General features: G+C 34.5%; 1 protein-coding gene across 1 annotated transcript in view; it reads left to right on the top strand.

Moving 5' to 3' along the window:
* Positions 1-24,760, top strand: part of FAM117B (family with sequence similarity 117 member B) — a 103,578-nt gene that overhangs the window by 72,282 nt on the left and 6,536 nt on the right. Inside the window, exons 5-7 of the mRNA XM_051983766.1 lie at positions 9,189-9,332; positions 10,964-11,189; positions 14,403-14,523. Of these exons, the coding sequence (XP_051839726.1) occupies positions 9,189-9,332; positions 10,964-11,189; positions 14,403-14,523 (491 nt within the window). The remainder of the gene's footprint in view (positions 1-9,188; positions 9,333-10,963; positions 11,190-14,402; positions 14,524-24,760) is intronic.

Below are 24,760 nucleotides of genomic sequence, written 5' to 3'. Positions count from 1 at the left end.
ACTTTTTATTGTTCCATATGAATTTTGTTGTTATTTTTTCTAGATCATTAAAATATTTTCTTGGAAGTCTGATTGGTATAGCACTAAATAAATAGATTAGTTTAGGGAGTATTGTCATCTTTATTATGTTTGCTCGGCCTATCCAAGAGCACTTAATATTTTTCCAATTATTTAAGTCTGACTTTATTTGTGTGGAGACTTTTTTGTAATTTTGCTCATATAATTCCTGACTTTCCTTTGGTAGATAGATTCCCAAATATTTTATGCTATCAACAGTTATTCTGAATGGAATTTCTCTTTGTATCTCTTGCTGTTGGGTTTTGTTGGTGATGTATAAAAATGCTGAGGATTTATGGGGATTTATTTTGTAGCCAGCTACTTTGCTAAAATTGTGAATTATTTCTAATAGCTTTTTAGTAGAATCTCTGGGGTTCTCTAGGTATACCATCATATCATCTGCAAAGAGTGATAGTTTGGTTTCCTCATTGCCTACTTTAATTCCTTTAATATCTTTCTCGACTCTTATTGCCGAGGCTAGTGTTTCTAATACGATATTAAATAATAATGGTGATAGAGGGCAACCTTGCTTCACTCCAGATCTTACTGGGAAAGGTTCCAGTTTTTCTCCATTGCATATGATGCTTACTGATGGTTTTAAATATATGCTCCTGACTATTTTAAGGAAAAGTCCATTTATTCCTATGCTCTCAAGTGTTTTTATTAGGAATGGATGTTGGATTTTATCAAATGCTTTTTCTGTATCTATTGAGATGATCATATGGTTTATGTTAGTTTGGTTATTGATATAGTCAATTATGCTAATAGTTTTCCTAATATTGAACCAGCCCTGCATTCCTGGTATAAATCCTACTTGGTCATAGTGTATTATCCTGGGGATGATTTTCTGTAATCTTTTTGCTAATATTTTATTTAAGATTTTAGCATCAATATTCATTAGGGAGATTGGTCTATAATTTTCTTTCTCTGTTTTCAGCCTACCTGGTTTAGGTATCAGTACCATGTCTGTGTCATAAAAGGAGTTTGGTAGGACTCCTTCGATCCCTATTTTTTCAAATAGTTTATTTAGCATTGGAGTTAATTGTTCTTTAAATGTTTGGTAGAATTCACATGTAAATCCATCTGGTCCTGGGGATTTTTTCTTAGGGAGTTGATTGATAGTTTGTTCTATTTCTTTTTCTGAGATGGGACTGTTTAGGATATTTACTTCTTCCTCTGTTAGTTTGGGCAAGCTATATTTTTGGAGGTATTTTTCTATTTCATTTAAGTTGTCGAATTTATTGGCATAAAGTTGAGCAAAGTAACTCCTAATTATTGCTCTAATTTCCTCTTCGTTAGTGGCGAGTTCTCCCTTTTCATTTTTAAGACTTAACAATTTGATTTTCCTCTTTCTTTTTTTAATCAGATTTACTAAGGGTTTGTCTATTTTGTTGGTTTTTTCATAGAACCAACTCTTAGTTTTATTAATCAGTTCAATAGTTTTTTTACTTTCAATTTTATTGATCTCTCCTTTTATTTTTAGAATTTCAAGTTTAGTGTTTGACTGGGGGTTTTTAATTTGTTCCTTTTCTAGCATTTTTAGTTGCAAGCCCAATTCATTGATCTTCTCTTTCTCTATTTTATACAAATAGGCCTCTAGAGATATGAAATTTCCCCTTATTACCCCTTTGTACAGCCTTATTCTCAAAGAAAATTTCTACCGTGTCATATCTGCATTTTGTGACATGTAATCATATCTGCAAATGGTATTGAGCAAATTATACAAGAAAACTAGTGGAAATGTTGATATTCTACAGGATAAACCAATTTGAGATAGCTTTCAAAATTTTCAACTTTTTGATATACCATTTTTTTCTCAGTTTAAAAATCCAAAGCAATTCCTGGGTTGTTTTTCTTTTAAACTATATTTACTAATGTGATTAATGGTCTTAACCGTGTGAACTCCACACAGATCCTGCTGTCAGTTTTATGGGAAAATTGACCTCTGAATTGAAGAGATTTGGTTCAAGAACTACTCTAATACATAATGTTATGTGAATGTAGGAAAGGCATCACCTCTCAGTGATGCAAGAAAGTAACGAAATAGCTGTTGGTCTGCAATTTGGTAGTGACAGAGAACATCTTTCTACATTGTAGTCTCTGATCTTGGGGAAAAGAAATACAATTACTGATTAGGCAAGAGTATGTTGCTTAAAAGTTAGTAAAAAATAGTATGTGTGGTACGATTATCTTAAGCAAAAAGTAGTACGTTATTTGTAAACATTTATACTTGAATTCTTGAAATGTGATTTTTAAGATGTTAATTTCCATTAACCACAAAAACAATCATAATAAATTACAATAGTAAATGATAGTAGATGGCAAAATAATTAAACTTTTTAAAAGGTAACACATTGGCCATTTAAAGTAATTGGAAATTGTAAGAGAGGTGACTTGTATTCTTTTTATTTGTACAATAAAATCATTCTTTTTATTTCTGTACATTTTATTTTCTTTTGTTAATTGTAACCTTGTTGAAAGCAGAGGCTGTATCTTAATTCTCCTTCAGTCTGGTATATGTTTGATAGAGCTTAATATTGATGAACTAAACTTTTTTTTCCCACTGATTTAGTATTTTTGCAAGGTAACTTCTAGCCCCTTGCCTTCATCTTTGAGAGATTCCACAATATTTAAGAGTAAGTATATAAAAGCTCTTCTTTCTTACAAGAATGATGACTGTCATTGGGTCATTCCTTTCTCAAGATAAAAGGTCACATCTATGAAGATTCCTAAGAGTGAAATGGCCTAATTCTGTTTCTCCATCAACAAAAAGAAAGGGATATTAACCTATTGTTATTATGATAAAGCATCTCAGGTGGTTCCTTGAATTCTTATTCCTCAGGAAATCTGATAATTCTTTTGTATTTTTAAAAGTTGCACACCTCTTAAGTTTATTTTGAGGAAAAAAACAATTTTCTTCATCAGCAGGTCCAGAAAAGGCATTCATAATTCAGAAAAATCATCCCGATGATATCTGGCATTTCTCACTTTAAGACTGAAAGTTGCTTGTAACAAAATCAGGATAGACAATGAAAATATTACTTGTTCTTTGTGTCCATTAGCACTGCCTTTTGAAAGAAAGAAGGCATAATTAAGAAACCTATGGTAAAGTTGTCTTAGTATAAGAAAGAGGAGCACTATTCTGAAGGTGGAGCTAACTGAAAAGTATGGAGTTTTGGTTCCTATTACTGTAGCTGGAGTCTATATAGGGGCTGGGAGAACAAAATTATTCACTCAGATGCTAGTGGACAATAACTGAACCCATTCTAATTAGTTTAATGCCTAAAAGAGAAAAGGCAAGTAGCTTTTGTGTTGACAAGCTTTTTGTTTTTCTTGAAGTTTTAAGCTTTTGTTAGAGCCAGCCAAGACCAAGGGTAATGGTGCTGGGAGTGGGTACAAATAGTACCAATGTTCATTGATAAGAAGTATGGGAAAGGTGGATTACATTTAGGGAAGAGGCACTAGATGTAAAGTTATAGGACCAACAAGCTAAAGCTAGAAGGGACAGGATCCATTTATGAGACTATAAAATTGAAGTCTATGTACCAGGACTCAGTACATTGCTTCTCAAATCCTTGGGAGAGGTGAAGTTCCCTTTAAAGGCTTTGCTATACTTAACCTTTACAAACGGCAAGTTTCCAATCCTTTTGACAACTATCATCACTTTACTTCTCTCTCATCAGAATTGTTTCTTGGATTTTTCCTTTTTTACTTTGAGACACTCCATTCTAGCTGCCTAGATTTCTGCTGAAGTTAAGCATTTCTTTTACTTCTCCTGAATCATATCAGAACACAGTCTTATTTCCCAAATAACACAGTTGAATAGTTGTTGCTTATAGGATTCACTTCAATTTCTGAATAATGTGTACTAGTTGATTAATTTCATTATTAGAATATGTTGATCCATTAACCCCAATATTTTGTAGTCCTAACCAGAATCTTTAATTGCCTAAAATTCGTTTTGTGGCCTACTTTTTAGGATAATAAAAATAGACCCCCAAAAAAAGTTTATGAGCAATTTACTTGTAGTAAAAATAAACAGTACCATAACTTTCTAGCTATAAAACTAAGAATATATTTTACCATATGTTTTTAAGGTACTTTGCAAATAAAATGGGTGTTTGAGGCATTAACTTCAGGCATTCTAACATTTTTCCCTCCCTGAGGCAATTGGGATTAATTGACTTGCCCAGGGTCACATGGCTAGACAGTGTTAATTGACATAATTTGAACTCAGGTTCTCTTGACTACAGGACTGGTGCTCTACACTGTACCACCTAACTTGAGTTTTATAAAATAACCAGACACACCTACCACATTTTGGTATACAATTTTTGTATTAATGACAATAATTAGCTATAAGGAAGTAATTTTAAATGCCATCTGCTCCAAGAGTCATTATGGTTGTTTCAATAGAGAGTTCCACAAATGGAAGTGCATCTATGTGTAATATGAATTTTTTATTATTAAATGATGATAGTGTTAACTATTAGCTATTTAGTTTAATATGTTCAATATCAACAAAGTCCAGGAAATCATATTTCAATTAATTTTGTGCAGAAATGGACAGTTCTAAGCCAAGTGCCAGTTACTGATGAGTTTGGTTAAGTTAATTATAACTCTGGTATTTTATCTGAACTTTTTTTTAGAACCTTGGAATGTATTCAGTCAGGACAAATGTTAATTCTTTTTTCAAATTTGTATCAATGATAGTGACTCTCAGCTTTGCTCTTAGTAGTTATCTATAATAAATCATAAAGGTGTTTTGCCATAACTAAGATATTGCCTCAGAGCTGGCTATATAGCCAGAAATTATAGCTATTTAAAGCTCTTTTATTAATCTATGTAAGGTATTGGTTGTTACTTTGTTTTAATTTTTACTATAAATTTCAGGCAGTGACATTTGGAGCACAGGCTATGCCTGTTGCATACTTTGGAGCCCCCTCATTTTCAGACAAGAGACTCGGAGACCTTTATTAGTATCTCTTTGCTTGTGTTTCAATAAAATTTAAAAGGGTAATGTTTTTTCTCTTCAGCAAAATCATTCTTTTTATTTGTGTACATTTTATTTTCTTTCCTTAATTGTAACCTTGTTGAAAGCAGAAGCTGTATGTCTTAATTCTCCTTCACATTCTGGTGTATGTTTGATAGATGCTTAATAGTGTTAACTAAATTTCTTTTTTTCCACTGATATCTAGTAGAGCTGTTTGAAATGTCAACTAGACATGTTTTTGTTTTGTTTTGTTTTTTAAAGTAGAGAAAACCAGTTGGTAAATATTTGGCATTGGATAAAAACTATAAAACAAATACGTTAGGGATTCTAGAGAATTTATTTAGTTCAAAGGTCACTGTTATTAGCAAAGTAGCAGGGAGTCTTCTTTTTGTTTGTGGTTTTGTTCATGACTTCAGGGAGGTGATGCCAGGACATACAAATGAAATGGATTTAAATGAGGGAAGACTGTGCTCACTTTGCCCTCCAGAGCCATCTGGGACCAGTGGCAAAATGTAGATGGAGACCACTGGAGAGGGCTCTAGGTGCAATGGAGCCCTTAGCCTTTTTAAGGTAAGGTCTTCAACACTGACTGAGGATGCACCCATTCAGTAATCAAGGCTGGGTAGCTATTGAGGGAAGGAATCTCTTTCATCTAGTCCAAATAAACAAACTGGGAGGAGAAGACCTTCAGGTCTGGCCAAAGCAGAAGTGACTGCTATGTACTTTCAATGAGTCGACCAGACACCAAACAATGACCAAATGAAGTTTGGTGTAAGACTTATTGAAGGCATCCCTGTACCAAGAAGCACAAGTGTTACATGACTAGAGTCACTTAGTAAACACATTTAGAGCTGGAATAATAATTTGTGATAATGCTTAACACTTGGGTGAATTTACTATTTAAGCAGATTCTAATTAGGTAGATTGCTGAGAATTGTTTACCTAACCATAGCTATTCAAGGAAGTATCTTGTTGTAAAACTTTGGGTACTTTTGTTAGAATTATTACAAGATTATATGCAAATCGTTATGTGTAGAAAACGTGTAAATTAGGATTCAATAAAAAGGTTTCCAATTATTACCATTACTTTTTCTGTTCTCCCTAAAGTACAATTTATTGCTGTTGATTTTATGGCTAATAGTGCCTTACTTCAGTTCTCAAAATGAGACTTCATACCAATTTGGAAACTAACCTACCTTAATTAATCATGACCATCATTTTTACAAAAATGAATCATCCATCAGTTGTTAAGTCAGTAGTCATCTGTGTTCTTTCGAGCATTTTTTCATTTTATCCTGAACGATTTAGTGGTTATAGTTTATAGTTGATTGAAGAGGATGGCATAGATTTCATAGCTGTATGATTGTGGTTGTGTGTCACTTCTCCTATCCCCTCCTTGTTCCTTCTCTTTAATAAAATTGAGGTAAGATTTAAGGACCCAGAAGGTGATGCTCTCACTTTGTCTTTTTCATCTACCAAGTTCTGCTTTGTTTTCTGGGGAAAGAGAAGATTTTATAAAACTGGGGGAGCTGTTTCTCTCCTTTTAGCTAAGGATAACTGTCACTTGATAAATGTAAAAATTGGATATTACCCAATCCTTTAACTACTCGGTCCTTTAGACTAACTAACTTCTTTATATTCATATTCATATACACACAGATAATCTATAAGTTAAGAGCTATATCAGAATTATCATAGGGCATTAACTAGTTTCATTTCAGTGCTAATCAGTTTTGCTGAGCTTTTCCCATCCTATAAATAGAAACTACCAGACTCTTAAAAAGAATATTCTATAGCTAGCTCTGTGACACAGAGCAAGATGATGTATGTGCTATTCAATGATATAAAACAATAAGCAGCCATTATTAAATACCTACTACATGTCAGGCACTCCCTTTAGGAAGTGGGGAAAACTTTGTGAAGCAGTTCCTTATGAATAAGGCCCTTAAGGTAGACCAAGGGACATGCAAAATGACTCATGTACCTTCTATATCTGAAGTCTATAATCTCCTAATATTAGTGTTGGCCATCTTATCAGGAAAGTTGATAATGTACTGTATTACATAATCAATTAATTTTTTATATTTTTTCAGTAGTATTTTATGTTTCCAAATACATGCAAAGATAGTTTTTAACAGTTAATCTTTGCAAAATCTTGTGTTCCAAATTCTCTTTCTCTACCACTTCCCCACTGCCGTAAGACAATAATTAAGTCAGTATGGTTTAAATATGTGTAATTCTTCTAAATATATTTCCATATTTGTCGTGCTCTGCAAAGAAAAAACATCAGATCAAATGTGGAAAAATCACAAGAAAGAAAGAAAGAAAAAAAGCAAATAACAATAAAAAGGTGAAAATCACAAGTAAGAAAAAAAGCAAATAATAAAAAGGTAAAAATTGCAAGTAAGAAAAAAAAGCAAATAACAATAAAAAGGTAAAAATTCTTCTTCTACTCATTTCACTCAGTATCAGTTCATATAAGTCTCTCCAGACCTTTCTGAAATCATCTGCTGGATGAACTGATGCTGAGTGAAATGAGCAGGACCAGAAGATCATTATATACTTCAACAACAATACTATATGATGATCAATTCTGATGGACGTGGCTCTGTTCAACAATGAGATGAACCAAATAAGTTCCATTTGTTCAATAATGAATAGAACCAGCTACACCCAGCAAAAGACCTCTGGGAAATTAGTGTGAACCATAACATAGCATTTCCAATCCTTCTGTTTTTGTATGCCTGCCTTTTTGATTTCCTTCACAGGTTAATTGTACATTATTTCAAAGTCTGATTCTTTTTGTGCAGCAAAATAACTGTATGGATATGTATGTATATATATATATATTGTATACAAATATACTTGAACATATTTAACATTGGTCTACCTGCCATCTGGGGGAGTGGGGCGGGGGGAAGGAGGAGAAAAATTGGAACAAAAGGTTTTGCAATTGTCAATGCTAAAAAATTATCCATGCATATGGATAAATAAAAAAAAACTTTGTAAATAAAAAGCTATAATAAAAAAAATGGTCCTGCTGATCGTCTCTTATACCATTCATATGCCATAACTTATTCAGCCATTCTCCAAGTGATGGGTATCTACTCAGTTCCCAGTTTCTTGTGAGTACAAAAAGGGCTGCCACAAACATTTTTTGCACATGTGGGTCCTTTTCCCTTTTTTATGATCTTTTTGGGATACAGGCCTAGGAGAAAGACTGTTGTATCAAAGGGTTTGCACAGTGTGATAGTCCTTTGGTCATAGTTCCAAATTCCAGTTGGATCTGTTCACAGTTCCACCAACAATGTATCAGTGTCCCAGTTTTCCCACATTCACTCCAACATTCATCATTATCATTTTCTGTCTGCCACCCTGAGAGATGTGTACTGGTATCTCAGAGTTGTCTTAATTTGCATTTCTATGATCAGTAGTGATTTAGAGCATTTTTCTGTATGACTAGAAATGGTTTTATCAATTAAATTTTTTGGAGTTAACATGCAGTGAGCTGCATGGAGTCGCACATCTATACCTACCTCATAGACATCCAAGGTGAGATTTGACGTGAGTCTTCCTGACTCCAGGCTGGGCGCTCTATTCGCTGCACCACCCAGCTGCAGCAGTTCTGTACATTCTGTACAGGGGTTCATTATTAGTTTTATTACAGTACATATTGGAAGTATTTTCATTTGTTTTTCACTGCTACAGAGAATTTGATGCTCAAGTGTTTTAAAATTGTACTACAAAGAGAATTTATGCAAACAGTTGAACTCAAGTAAAGATTTCTAAAATTAAAATTTTAAGAGTTTTCTTCCAAACCCAAATACTTTTAAAATTTTTGATAAACTTTTGAAGAATCTGTCTCACATCTAGGGGATAAAAATCTGAATTTTAATTTTAAAAATTTTATTATTTTTTTTAAGATTAAGAAAGCAGATTACAGTTTTCTAGCTATAAACGTTTTCCCTTTTTTTGGTTAAATTTGTAATTATTAAGCCTGTATCATATGTTCATTTTGTCCTTTTATCTCCAGCACTCTGCTTTAAGTAGGTGCTTAATAGATATCAATTGAGCTGAATAGAGAATTAAAATGTCACATTAAACCTTTTTTGGTTTTACTCTTTTGTGTTTTCTTTAGGCTCCTATTCCAAAGAGTATACTTATTCCAGTGATTCCCATCACCAAATCTACAGGGTCACGCTTCAGGAATAGTGTGGAAGGATTGAATCAGGAGATCGAAATAATAATTAAAGAAACTGGTGAAAAAGAAGAGCAGCTTATAGTAAGTATTCTCTTTAAAATCTTAGTACATCTTATTTTTGCAGTTTATTTAATTTATTAATTTATTCCCCAGTGCTTAGTATATTGTCTTATTTACAAAGTGGGTATGTAATAAATGTTTGAATTGAATTCCTCATGGCTCATATTTTTTCCCAATTGCTTTATTATCCATAATTGAAATTAGAAAGGGAAAGTAAACTCATTTATTCCTTTTTGTGTTAAGAGAAAATGCAGTTTTAAAATAAGATTTGCCTTTGTCTTTCTGTAGCAAGAGATTTTAGGTCTCTTTTAAGGCTAACATAAGTTTTTTTTTAATTTCCTTATGGTTTACTGAGTTACCTTTTTCGGAGGAAAGAGGTCCAGGTTTTTTGTGTAGAAATTATTTAAATTGATGTTCATATATAGTGACTATGTTCCTCTGGGAAATATTCAACTTTTTGACCTATTAAGTATTTGATAGTTGAAACGTTTCCATGTTAAGAATCTTCATATTCATTACTAGTTGCTTATTAGTTAAGGATTTAGGTTATGGTAGTTCTTGTTTCAAAGTAATCTGATTGGAAAAGAGGCCAATTTTTTGCAGTTGAGCCATCCTACCATTTGAGATGCAATAAGACACAGTGGACAGAAAGCTAACCATAAACACAGCCAGCACACCTGTGTTATAGCCATGCCTGTAATACTGACTGTGGTGGCCTTTAACCAGCCCTTTAGCTATTCATGGCAATTTTATGAGTGTTGATCTCCATTAGTTTCCTTAACTGAGAAGACATACAATTCAATCTAAATGTTTCTCTTTTCATCTCATTATCTCAGATCATATTCATCTAAAATGTCCTTAGTTTGGTGAAAACGAGGAGGGAAGAATCAAGGGTCATGTATTTATAGCCCAGCACAATTATTATTCTGGGGAATTCCTGAGCTGTCAAAATAGAGTACTCAGTATTGCAACTTTACTGGGAGGGGCCTAGGGAGAGGGGTACCACTGACTTGGTCTTACAAGAAATCTCAGCTCCTGATTTTGCAAATAAGAAATAACAAATTCTGTTCCAGGCAGGTAAGATCCCACCTTCTTCAAGCAGCATTGCTTATACAGTCACATCTGGTTTATTTCTCTGAGTCTTCCTTCTGGGCTCACTTAGGGAGAGGGAGGGTAAACATTGATTACTGCGAAGCATCTTTTCAGTATTGGCCACAGATGACTTCAGTGCTCCTAATTTTTGTGGAGTGGTACTTTACCTTCTCTGCAGAGGCTGCGGTCTGGCCACTCCTCCTATTTTTTCTGACAAGACCTAAAAAGAATAGAGTAGATTGGGGAAAGAAAGATCAGCAGGTAAAACACCACTGGACCCTTTGTCCCCTAATTCTGAACCAGTGTCATGTTCTTAATTCTCTTCTTTATGGTAAGTAAGATAAAATAGTAAGATAAAGAAGAAGATTTTGGTTCATGACTTTTCCCCTTCAATTAGGTCTATTGAATATGAAGGGAGGTAATAGATGTAAGGTTCATAACCTAGGTGGTGGGCAAAGGGAATATCTTAAAAACCTTTGGTATGTGCTTTAAGAAGGTTAACAATGGGCACAGTTACAAATCAACAATTAAGTGGAGAATTTGTTTTTTATTTACAACAGCCACAAGATATTCCAGATGGTCATCGGGCACCTCCTCCCCTGGTACAGCGCAGTAGTAGTACGCGCAGTATTGATACCCAAACACCTGGTGGAGCAGACAGGGGAAGTAACAATAGCAGCCGCTCCCAATCTGTGTCCCCCACTTCATTCCTTACCATCTCAAATGAAGGTAGTGAAGAGAGCCCTTGTTCTGCTGATGACCTTCTTGTTGATCCCAGAGATAAAGGTATAGCCCTAAGGAAATAATGCTACTATTAGTTAATCCAACTCTTACAATCTAAAACCCTAATTGCTAATCATATTAGTAAGAGTTTGTACTCTACTCATTTTCTAGCATGTATTAAAGAGCATTGAAATGTTTGAATTAAGATTCATTATTCATATTTATATAGAGAATTGAAAAGAATTTGGTTATACTTTTATTTCTGGGTTTTCCTTATATTTTTGTATAATGATAATTTATATTTGCATAGCTCTTTACCGTTTACAGTATGTTTGCATAGCCACTTGATTATTTTAACAGTGCTGTGAGGTCTGAGAAGGTGGTATTGAGCCCATTTTATAGATGAGGAGCTAGAGTAAAGAAGTTAAATGACTTGCCTCCTAAGGTTACACTAACAGTCACTGATAATCCAGGTCAGTGTACTTGGCTCAAAGTTAGGTATTGATGATGTAAACCATGCACTGAAAGGTAAAATGTCAGGAGCCAGACCTCTTGATTCTGAATGCTTTGGTGCATACAAGTCAGTTATTTGTCTCCTGTACATCATACTCAATAAAGCGTCTTAGTCAGGAGGTCTTTAGAGTGACGAATCTGGTGATCAGATCCAGAACTCATGGTTTCCAAGAGGATTATTAGAGCTATCTCTGTAAAAATGAGAGTCATGGAGTCAGGATAGGGAGAAGAGATTGTTTTAAATGAGAGGTATCAAGTACATAGTCCATAGTATTTCCAAGAGTGGTCCAAACTACATGAAAATGATTGGAAAATAATTGACAAAATAAATCAAAATATATTACAACATAAAAGTTAAATCACTAGGTGACTCTCAGGGACCTTCATATATAAGAATCAGTGGCCCCTATCTCTATTTATAGTTGACAGTTTTAAATTACTTAAAAGAAAAAAATGTTTACCACTTTTTAGAAGTAGTAGATATGAATTATGAAGGATTTGCACTCAACAAGAAGTTGTTGGCTTACTTTCATGCTTTGTGAATGCTTGAAAGCAGCCTTACTTAGCTCTTCTAAAATATCCCTTATCAGTATTAACCTTTGCCTGCAGTGAGGATATATAAGATTTCACATTATGTGCCCAAGTCCACATTGAGACATGAACAAGCAAGTCATATTCCCTCTCCTGCGTCTTTCCTTCCTCCCTGGGAGCTCCTCCGGAGCTTCAAGTCCAGTCCCTTCTTTCTCTCTCTCAGAAGACAGGGGGCTGATGTGGGGAGAAGGCTGGATTTGGAGCCAGGCACTCACCCTCCATAAGCTGCGGCGTCCTCATCTATAAAATGAGAGGGGTCAGCCACGGGGATTTCTAAAGTCCCTTCAAGCACTCAGATGATGACGCTGATGTTTTTGAAGTGCCTGTTGAAAGATACTGGACACATGGGGATCTAGTGATATGTACAAAAGAATGAAACACCCTTTTTTCCCCTCAAAGAGTTTACATTCTAGATGAGAACAGGAAACATACAAATGAGAACTTATTTTAGAATATTTAACATCTAACCTCATTGTTTCAGTCCTTTAAGGATCCCTGATTTAATTGGTGTGCCTCCTACCAGTGCAGCTTGTGATCCCTCTCCAGCTTAGGGTACCTTTGAGTTAGAGGGAATTCAGGGATAAGAATAAGCAAATTATTGACATAGAGATTGTCTGGAGCAGCGGCTACAAAATGGGTGAGTTAAGAAATGAAGTTGGGGGGCAGGCAAGGTGGACATTTTGGTGGAGGGCTTTGGAAGTTAAGCTGAGGAGTTAATAGTAAGGACTGGGCAGGAATCACTCTATATAATTGAATTGGGCAGGTGCTTGTGTAGGGGTGGAGGGAGAGCAACAAGGAGGCCAGCTAAGAGGATTAAAAAGGAAGAAATCTCTTAGCGGGCTATTGGACAGGTTTTTTTTTTTGTTTTTTTGTTTTGTTTTGTTTTGTTTTGGTTATAGGGTAGGTGGTCAGAAGAATAAAGTAAGTTTTAAAAGTTAAAAATTTATTAAAAAATAGTAAGCATGATTGTTATGGTGCAGTAGGTAGCTAAGAGATAGAGTACCGGGCCTATACTCAGGAAGATCTGATTTAAAATCTGTCCTCAGACACTTATTAACTGTGTGAGTCTGGGCAAGTCACTTTTTTGCCTTAATTTCCTCGTCTATAAAATAAGCTGGAGAAGGAAATGACAAATCGCTCGAGTATTCTTTGCCAAGAAAGCCCCAAATAGGGTCATGAAGAGTTGGACATGACTGAAATGACTAAACAATAACAAAGAGTATTGATTCATGGTCATAGTAGAAGATGATAAGTTTAGTTTTGAAAAGTTTGGGGTACTGAAGAGGGGTATCAAAGTAGAAACATTGGGTTTCCTATAAGATAGGACTTTGATTTTTTTTTTTTTTTTTTTGCAAAGACTTTACCCATAAAATAAGTGTAGGAGGTAAAGATTTAATAGTAGTGTACAGCTGGTAATAGGGGACTATATGTGAACTCAGGAAGTGAGCGTAACATGTGAAGTCAAAGAGAACAATCCCCAAATCTAAGAAAACTGAATGAGAACTTCTTAAATACTCTACTGGATTTACTACCATTTGATCCCTAACTCTCCTTAACTTTACCATAATGCAGACATGCACTCTAATGTTTCCCAGGAGCTTGAGAGCCTCTGAGGTTGCATTGGTTTTTATATATAGGAACATACAAATCATATGGCCCTCCCCTCTTATTTTACAGATGAGTTCAGATCTTGACTCTACTACCTGTGTGACCTTGGGCAAGCCAGTCTGTCTGACTAGGTACAGCTTATCTATATAATGAAACTCAATGGGTCCCTCCATCTCTTTCAACTCTAAATTCTAGGAACTCTAAAACTGAAGCTGAGAAGTAAACAGTAGAAGCTGAAAAGTGTTTTATCCAAGGTCATAGAAGTAGTAAGTTGCAAAGCCAGAATTAAAATACTAATTTTCTGACTCTAAATTTAATGTTCTTTTGATTACATCATACTTCTCTTTAAAAAGATTTTACAATGTTGAGCACAGATCCTTGAGGAATTAAGGATAGGAAATTGGGAAAAGACTTAAATTTTGCCGTAGAAAACTGACTTGGTAAAGGAATTTCCCATAGTTTTATTAAATTAGCATGCTGTGTTTTATATTTTTGTTTAAGTGTTTTATATTTTGTGTGTTTCTTTATGTTTTGGTAAGTTTTCCACTATTTTGTTCTTTTCAGAAAATGGGAACAATTCTCCTCTGCCCAAATATGCCACCTCACCAAAACCTAATAACAGCTATATGTTTAAACGGGAACCTCCTGAAGGCTGTGAAAGGGTGAAAGTCTTTGAGGAATGCTCGTAAGTATTTACTAACAGTAAAAGAGTAATATTTTGAATTGACCCAGTTACTTTGTTTTATAATTTTTTTCTTAAATGATATGTTCATTTCCTGAGTGTTAAGTGATACCTTGATTGTTTTAATTTCTATTCTTTTTGCGTATTAGTGATCCTGAATTTTTTCCCAATTTATTGATTAAACTGGGATTTTTTTTTGTTTCTTATGAATTCTTATCCTTTGACCATTTTTCTTTTGGAGAATGTAAATTCTTAATTTCACAAATTTGTCTTAGGACTCTTTTAGATTTTGGAGATTGTGTTTGGAGATGTTTTTCCAGAGGTATTTAATTCAAAGATTTTTTTTCCCTACCATCTACATCATTACAATTCAAATTGTAATGGCTTTGTTTTGGCAAACTTTTATATTTTATATAATTGAGCTTTTCTGTTTTATTTGTTATGATCTCTTTGATCCCATATCTGAGATTCTTCCTCTGTCCACATTTGTCGTAGCAAAAAAGTAAAACTTCTTCTTTTCCCCAGATTTTGTCAGTGATCTTTTATCATTTATTGATTTGAAATTTGATTTATTGTGGTATAAGGCTCAAGATGCTAAGTTCCCACTCCTTTTACTCTTCATTGTTCTTTACAGTTTTTATCATTTTAAAAGTTCCTTTTCTAGTGATATATACTACTGGAATGCTTGACTGTTTCAGACATTTTTCTTAAGGCTTACTTATTAACTTTAAAAAGATAAATTTTATTGACATCTTTTAAGAAATAGATCATATGTATCTCTTCCTCTTGCTCTTTTTTCTATTAAACTCTCTAGTAGTAGAAAAATACTTAATAAAATAACTGACTGAGATCTGATAGCTTATTTATGTCAAACCCATATGTAGGATTCTACAGTTTATTCCTGCTTTGTAGTATTATTTGGTATCTCTTAGTATCAAGTATTCTTCCTTCCCATTTTTTTTTTACATTATCTCTTGATATTTTTGGTGTTTTATTTCTCTCAAATGCATTCTGTTGTTAATTTTTCCTTTAGTAATAGTCATTTAGATAAATATCTTAATTTTTGTTGTTTTGGCCCAACCTAGCAATTGAATCTCTATTTTTAGGTCTTTAATTTCTGTAAAAATTGTTATTTCATTAGTATTCATATAAAAACCTGTGTTTTTTAGAAGGCTAATTTCAAAATGTTCAATGCATTTTGTTGCTACCTTCAATGGGATTTCATTCTACAGAAATCTACAGGAAGATTTAATAATTTTGCTTGGTTTTTTTTTTTTTTTTTTCCTGTCTTTTTAAATCCAGCTTTCTCAGCTTTTTGTTTTTTTTTTTTTTTTCATCGATTCCTTAGGATAAGGGAACCTTAACTTGGTGTTGGTGTTGTTAACTTGTTATAAAAATAATTTTGTAATTTCACTTCAGTAGTTGGTTTCTTCTGTTGTCCATTTTACTTATTTTAAAAGAATATTTTTTGGAAGAGGGTGGGGCATAAACTTTGCAAGATTGTCAGAGGATTCCATGAAATAAAAAAGGTATACTAAAGCAAACCATCGTATTAACTACAAATAGAATTAATTTTACTTTCTTAAATTAATAGAATTAATTTAGTCTGGGACTAATTTTCTTATGTTATAATTAGCATCATTGATTCTTTTGTTCTTTAGCTCTTCATGACCCCATTTTTTTCTTGGCAGAAATGTGATTTGCCATTTGCTTCTCCATCTCATTTTTCAGATGGGGAAACTGAGGCAAACAGGATGAAATGACTTGCTCAGAGTCACACAAAATGAAGCCTGATTTGAATTCAAAAGATAGTTTCCTGACTCCAGTTCTAGCATGCTATGTACTGCACCATTTAACTGCTCCCCTTATGGTCCTATGACAGTGCTAAACAATAATGCAAACAATGCCCATCTTTAATCCTAGTGAAAAATATGTGATATTCCTTTTGTTCTTTTTAACATTTATAATGTAAATAAGAGAGAACTCTTTTAATCAAATGTTTTATTCTTTGGATATAAACTGGTTGTTATTTAATCATTTGATTATAGTTATATTAATATTCAAATATTTTTGCATCCCTAAGAAAATTGAATAAGTAAAATATAAAAATATAACAATAGCTTTGTTTTATTTAAATTATATATACACATATACTTACATATATGTGTATATATAATACATATTTATAGATCTACATACATGTAATATTAATCTCTCATTTTCTTTCTCCTTCATTGGAGTATCACGGACATATTTCGCTTGTAGATAGAATTAACTAAAGTTGCTCTTTTCTGCAGTTTAAGGAGTTGTTTTGTGAATGTTCAATAGAATTGTAGATTCATTTAATGAGGAATCTTGTTCTTAAGATGTTCACATATGACTTGCTCAGTTTTATCAAATATTTTAGGCTTTACATTCAGTATTAATCTGGGCCAAATTAATCATTTGAATATTCAATTTCTTTATTAGTCTTCTCATGGAACTATGTTGTTACCATTCAGTCGTTTTTCTACAATGGCTGACTCAATGGCCCCATTTTGGGGTTTTCTTGACAAAGATGCTTACGTAGTTTTTCATTTCCTTCTCCAGTTCATTTTGAGTTCTATATTCCATTCATTGGTCTTCTCATTCTCCTTTTTGTCAGTACAGATATTCAGTGATTTAAATTTTGTTTAAAAAAAAAAAAACCTCACTAATTTAATACATCTTAGAAATTCTCACATATCAGTAATATTTTTTTTAACATTTTTGTTTTGATCTATTTATAATTGCATTGATCTTCATTTAAGTCTGTGTTCCTGTTTTCCTTACTATAGCTTTATTGTATTACATTCTGAAAACCATGTAATTGCTATTTATGCCTTTCTAGCATTTGTCTATGAGGTCTTTGTTCTGTTATGATAAAATTTTGTAATTGTGATAAACAGTATTAAAGGATCATTAGACTTTCCATTTAGTAATCTCCCAAGGTCTGAGCACCTCAGTATGCTTATTCTTTTTTTTTTCTTTATTTTTTTTCTAAAGTTTTCCCCAGTTACATATTTTTTAAAATCCTTTTTTGGCTCTTATATTCAGTCTCCATAATTCTCCTTCTGGATGTGGATGATGTTTTCTATCCAATGTTTATTAGGATTGCCTTGGATCACTGAACTGCTAAGAAGAACCAAATCTGTTGCTGTGTACAATGTTTTCTAGTTCTGCTTGTTTCACTCAGCATTAGTTCATGTAAATCTTTCTAAAATCAGCTTGTTCATCATTTTTTTAGAAAATATTCCATTACCTTCACTTACCACAACTCATCTATCCATTTCCCAATTGATGGGCATCCACTCCTTTTCCATTTCTTTGCTACTGCAGAAAGAGCTGCTATAAACATTTTTGTACGTTGGTCCTTTTCCCTACTTTATGATTTTCTTGTGATATAGACCCAGGAGTACACATCTCTGCTGGGTAAACTTCAAAGCTGGTCAGGTTGGCTAATGGAGTCCCTGTGGTTTGTTTAGTTCTTAGCACTAAATGTATCAGGTGTGACAGTCCAGACTTTCGATAGCTGTGTATGACTGGAACTTATCCTTATATCCGGCACATACTTAAAATAACTTTTTCCAAGACTCAACACATGCCTTAGTACCTGCAAAGGTCTTACCCAAATGGAAAAAGTAGAACAGTATTGCGAGCAGCTGAGTCAGCAGCGTTGACAAAAGAAAGACAAATCAGCCTTTTCTCCAGAATGATAAGTATCCTCAATTGGCTATGATCCAGAAGGATTTGAGTCCTTTCAGCAGACCTTCAAAAAAATCATCTCCCTCCTTATACAAATTTTTATCCTTTATTGTCACTTCTCACCTAGTCTGTGAATACTTAAATTCGCTCTGAGTATTTGTGGAAACTTCATATTCATGAGAATGGATTTAGGTAAATGGAATATAGCAAATCAACATTATAAATTATATCAGTGGCTCAAAAAACTTTTGAAATTGTGTCTTAAGATTTCCACTCTCTTAGGTACCCCATCAACTATCCACTCAGGGTCTCTAACATGGTCTTTAAGGGTAAAAACTTTTCTCAACTGGCAGGCCTTAGAAAAACAGATGATGGTAAACTGGCTTTGTCCCTTATCACATAGTTTACCTATTGATCTACTCCAATTCATACCAGATGAAAAAAAAGCCTTTTTCTAAAATCCCCCACTAGTCATTGATTGCTCCCTTTGGAGAGAGGAATTTTTCACCTCTTGTGTCATCCCGTTCTATTTTTTTCATATCCTTAATTGTTAGACAACTTTCCTGACTTTGAAGCCTGACTTTACTGTTGCAGTTTTGATCTTTGACTTAGCTCTGCCCTTTGGCAACAACTGGGAACAAGTTTAACCCTCTTTAATGGGATAAAATTTAAGACACTTGAAGACGGCTGTTATATATCTGGGACATCTTAGAGGAATTAGCCCTTTTCTTTGAACCCCAGTGGACAGAATCAGGAGCAATGAATAACAGAAAAGGGAAAGTTTAGGCTTAATGTGAGGAAAAACTTCCAATTGATTAATGGTGCTCAAAAATGAAATGTGCTACCTTAAAAGGTAACAAGGGACCACCATCCACCCCCTTTTGTGTTTCTTCAAGGATGGTTGAGTGACCCTTCTATAAATGTAGGGTATATTCTAGCAGGAGATTTCTTCTGGGATTGGGTAGATATGTAAAAGCCTTTCTATTTCTTGAAATAAAATAGCTGTGGAAGGCCAGGGGGAAAAATTTTTTTAGCTGAAATATTCTTAAGTTCTTTCAGCTGATTTTCATGAGGCCCTTTTAAATGTTCTACTTATCATCCAAGCCTTTAAGAAGAGTGTGCACTTTCCTGGCCCCAGAGTGTCTTTCTTGCTGCCCCAGATCCCTTGAGCTTTCTGGGTGGCTGTGCCTTCTAATGACGGCTTACTCCAGCCATGAGTCACTTTAAGACAGAGGGGTGTCCGACTGTCCCACCCAAAGCTCACATATTTGGACTGAGACCAGGTGTCGGGCCTTACTGCATTGTCATGTCTCTGGCTCAGCCCACAGTGGTCCAGCCTGTCGAGGCCTTTTGGAATCATGGCTGGCTCATTCCACAATCAAATCAAAAATCAAAAAATCATGGCTAGCCTTTGCTAGCCCTCTCTTCTGTAGATACCCTAAGCACGATGGCTTTACCTTCATCCATACCATTGGTTAAAACAATCCATGGCTCTGGTGGGTCCCACCAGAACTGTCCCTTTATGACTACTCAGCTTCTTGTCACATTCAACCTATCCAGCTGCCATGAAGTCCACAGCTGCTGATGTTTTTCTGAAAGTTATGCCTTGCAGAAATGTGGACTTCACTATTCATCTGCCAATGACCTGATGTTAAAGGAATCTTAGAGGCTGCCAAACCTAACCCAGCCCTAACGGTGGTCATGATTCTTTTCGTTGGGGATCACTGGTTGGGGGGAAGGGAACATAATCATCACTTCCTCAGCTCTCCGATTTCACTTTTGGATAGCTCTAATTTTTAGGATATTTTTCCTTATCAAAACAATTTAGGAGCAGCTAGATAGCTCAGTGTATAGAGTACCGGCCCTGAAGTCAGAAGGACCCAAGTTTAAATTTGATCTTAGATACTTAAGCCTTCCTAGCTGTGTGACTCTGGGCAAGTCACTTAACCTTAATTGCTTGGGGGGTGGGGGGAGGAGAAGGGGAGACACCACTGAATTTGCTTTCTTCTCACGCCCTGACAACCTTTAGGGAATCTTCCAGGTCTGAATCTGTGTTCCAGCCATGACTCTTAGTTCTGTCTTCCATTAACCTTGTCCAAAAAGGAAATTGAGTTTGTCTCTGTACTCTCTACTTCATGAAGTCTCATTCTTCTCCTTCCCCCAATTTTCTACTTATCCCTTTCCCATCTCCTTTACTTGCTCTTCTTCTGCAGATCCAGCCACCATCTTTTATTGGGTGGTGGCCAAAGGCATAGCCTTGGCTTCTAGTCTTTTGTCCTTTTCTATGTGAGTTGACTTAGAAGTTTTATCTCCAGGCCTGACCTATATTCCAGATCCACAGCTGTTACTAGCATCGTCTTGATGTCCCCCAATATCAGGAAGCATTTGTGAAGTGCCTCCTGTACCTCAAGTCCATTGTGCAACACCAGAGATACAAAGACAAAAGCAAACCAGTTATTGCTCATAATGAATTTGTATCCTATATAATTGTACACATCCAAAATAGGTGTCAAATGTGTGAAATAAGTCATTTGGGAGAGGGAGAGTACTAGCAGCTGGGCTTGAGCCAGAAAGATTTCTTCTTAAAGCAGGGGATTCCCAAGTTGATACAAACAAAGCTTCTCCATAGTCTGATTTGACTTGTAATTTCCTCGGCTTCCCTGTTTCTTCACTCTCTATCCTGGCCCAGATTCGCTGCTTTCCACACATCTCAAAATGGATGATGTTCTGCAGATGGCCTAAACTTAAACTTTCTTTCTTCCTTCTTATCTGCAATTTTGTATGCCTCATATAAACATCTTTACACAGTTTGCATAATATACATTTTATAAATAATTTGTTGAATAAAATTAAAATAAAAGTATCAGAACAGTGGAACCTAAGAGATGGGAGGGAGTCAGCAGCAGGAAGTAATGAAAAGTGGACTAAGGTCAAGATCTCTGTTACAGATATGACATCACTGCATATTAGCTGTGAGGTGTTAGACAAGTCACATGACTTCTTTATTCTAAATCCTCCATTTTTAGAAAGACTAGGTAGATCCCTGAAATCCCTTTCTTCAGAAATTTGGTGATTTAGATTGGGTATTGGGTAAATGGGCCTGAAAAAGCTAATTTTTTGGTATTGCTAGGGGTGAAAGTTGTAGGAAATATTGTAATGTATTATGTTGTTTACAGGTTCTAAATTTATGTAGAGAAACATAGTTTAATTTTTTGATGGGTGATTCCCATAGGAAATTTGAATTTCATAAAAAAGCTGTGAACTCTAAAATGCTATTTATTTCTGAATTATTTTTATTTTATTGTAGACACATGAATCTGTGTTCAAATTGAAGCCAGAGTACTAGGGGTAGTTAGGTGGAGTAGGAAACAAATATAAATGCTTTTAGGAAATTGCTTTGTAAAATTTCCAGATTAGTAATCCCTGCATTGTTTTAGCTCCATAGCTGTGTTCCTGATTTCACTGCTGTATTTCCTGGTGAAGATAATGAGTTCTGTCTTGTGTCAATACAAGATTTTCTAGTACCAAAATTTATTTTGAAATCTTAAAAAATAATTTAGCATCAAGGTGTACAATATCTATAACATGCATTTTTAAAAATCAAATTTCATATTGCTATTTGAAAATGATTAAATTTATTGGCTTTAGATAACATAAAGACATTGAATTCCTTACTCAATATTTGTGACTTTAGAACTCTGTCTTGACCATTTAAATGAGTGATTGAAAAAAACTATACTGTAGTTTTAGGTTGTTTTCTTTCTTTCTTCGTTTCTTTTTTTTACACATTTCAAGCAAAGAGATATATATGGTGATTTGAGCCACATTTTTAATAAATCTTGTATTATTTAAAAATTCTTGGAATTTATTTTAAGCCAAAAGATTTCTTGGAGTTTGTGTTTTGGAAATTTGGGGTTTAAATATTAAAAAAAATCTTTGGTTATAATTTTGAATATTATGAACTTATGGTTTTCTAGTACAGAAGCTCGAATAAGCAAAATTACCTTTTAAGACTTACTAGGAATATACTTAAATTTAATTTTAAAAAACAGTAAGAAAAAAAAGAGAAAAACGCAAGAAAAAAAGAAAAGAAATGCAAAACAAAAAACATTTGTCTTGTGCTCAGCAGAACATCGGGGAGGATTCAAAATACATAACAAGTTACCAAATCAAAAAAGAGTGTGTGTGTGTGTGTGTGTGTGTGTGTGTGTGTGTGTGTGTGTAGAAGAAATTATATTCATGAATGCCTTTTTTTCTTTACTTTCTGGAAAATTGTTCTTTGGGTCTCTGCTGCTCATTTATTTTATTTTTCCCCCTTTCATTTTCCCTACCTCCTCCACCCCAAACAAGCTACAGTTAAGGGAAAATATATGTGTGCGTATGTGTGTGTGTGTGTACACACACACATATAGCCTATCACTGCTGACTCTTTAATTAAATTCTGCTTCATAACTTGTCTTGCTATTAATTTCCCCCCATCTATGGATCCCTCCTTTGGCTTCTTCCCCTATACTTTGCATCCTCCTTTGCCCATTCCTTCCCTCTCATTTCTTTATAGATTTTGAAGGGTGCTATATCCTTCATAATATGTATGTAATATTACCTATTTAACCGTGCCCAATGTGAGTAGGTTTTCAGAACTAAGAGCCCTCCTCCCTCTTTTAATATCTCTGTGTCTATTCTTCCTCTATACCTCATTTGTATAACATGATTACTATTTTTACCTTAACTCTGCCACACTCTTTCTTTTGAGCTACTCTTTTGTTGATGTGAATCTTAAAAAAACCTAATAAACAATTTGTCCATGTTAAGTTCCTTAAAATTGATTTTTGATGTTGACTCTTGTAGGTTAAGTTTTCTGTTAAGTTTGGGTTTGATTGATAGACAGACCTGAAACTGCAAGATCATTGAATGTGCATTTTTTTCCCATTGAAAATTTAGATAATTTTGCTGGATATGATATTTTTTGTCATAGGAGTAATTCTTTTGATTGTTGGTAGTTATGATTCCAGGACCTGCAGTCCTTTATTGTAGCTACTGATAAGCCTTGTACAATTCCAGCATATTTGAATTGGTTTTTTTTTCTTGTTTCTTGTAAAATTTTCTCTTTGATCTGAGAGGTTGAATTTAACAGTAATACTCCTCTATGTTTTCCACAAAGGATCTCTTTGAGGTTGTGATTAGAGATTTTTTTTCTATTTCTATTTTCCCTCATTCTATAACCTGGATAATTTTCTTGGAGTATTTCCTGCTGTGTCAAGGTTCTCTTTTTTGGTCCCAACTTTCTGGCAGTCCAATTATTCTTATATTTTCTCTTCTTGATCTGTTCTTCAGATCTGTAATTTTTCTTAGAAAATGTTCTATTTTTTCATTCCTTATAATTTGTTTTGTTATTTCTTGCTGTCTCATAGATTCACTGGCTTCCCCTTGCTCATTTCTAATTTTCAAAGCATTATTTTCATCTTTGAGATTCTGCACCTCCTTTTCTAGCTGGTTACCTTTTTTTAGTAATCTTTTTGTGGGGTTTTTTGGATGTTTTTTACTTTTTTATTTTATTTTTTCTTCAATGTCATTTGATTTTTAAAATCTTTTTTTGAGTTCTTCTATAAACTCTCTGGGAATGTAGCTATTTGTTACTCTGTGGAGTAGAAGTGTTTTTTGTTTTGCTTTGTTTTGTTTTTTATTAGAGTATCCTCCTCTGAAGATGAACCTTGTCTTCCCTGTTCCCATAGTATGTTTCTATGGAGGGGTTCTTTTTTCTTAATGGATCTTTGTTTTGTTTTTTTTTTAAAACAGAAGTATTAGTATAAGCACCTCCAATCTTGCGGGGATGGTGCCTCTTATTTCCCTTCTGCGCTCCCCTCTGACCAGGAACCCCAAACCCAGAGCTCTCAGCTTCTGCAAGTGCCCCAGTGAGCAGCATCCCTGCCCCAAGGTGTGCTGGCTCCTTACCCAAGGCCGTGTTATCCCAAGCAGTCTTCCGGAACTCAGACCCGGACTCCACAAACAATCTAGGAGGTGAAAGTCTCTGTGGTTCCTGCTGAGGCTCTAGCCAAGCCCAGCTCACCCCAAGGGTCCCCTCTGGGTGTTTCTACAGAAGCTAGCCTGAGGTATTTATACTTCAGTCCAGAGCCTTCCTTCTGAATTTGTCAGGCTGACCCCTCTTCTGCCCCAAATCTTCTTGATTTTTCACTAGTCTGTGTTCACTCTGAGGTACATATTTGTTCTATTTGGGGGGAAATCGGGAGAGCTTGAAATTTATCAGCTTGCCCCTGCTATCTTCCCAGAATAATCCAATAATTTTTATTTTTTTAACTTGAAAGGGGAAAAAAAATGCACGGGTTTTCTTTAGAGCAATTATGTCCTCCTACGAGAGATACTATATAGTTTATCTCTCAGCTTTCTAGCTTAAAAGAAATAAAACTTTATTGCCTTAGTCTCTGAATGAGTGATTTTTTTCTTTAATCAAGAATATAGTTCTGACACTGATATATTGGGTCAGTATTAGTGAAACTAG

This window comes from Antechinus flavipes, chromosome 3 (assembly GCF_016432865.1).
Source record: "Antechinus flavipes isolate AdamAnt ecotype Samford, QLD, Australia chromosome 3, AdamAnt_v2, whole genome shotgun sequence".
Classification (NCBI taxonomy): Eukaryota; Metazoa; Chordata; class Mammalia; order Dasyuromorphia; family Dasyuridae; genus Antechinus; species Antechinus flavipes.
Note: the sequence above shows the minus strand (reverse complement) of the source record. Positions and strands in the feature narration are given on the sequence as shown.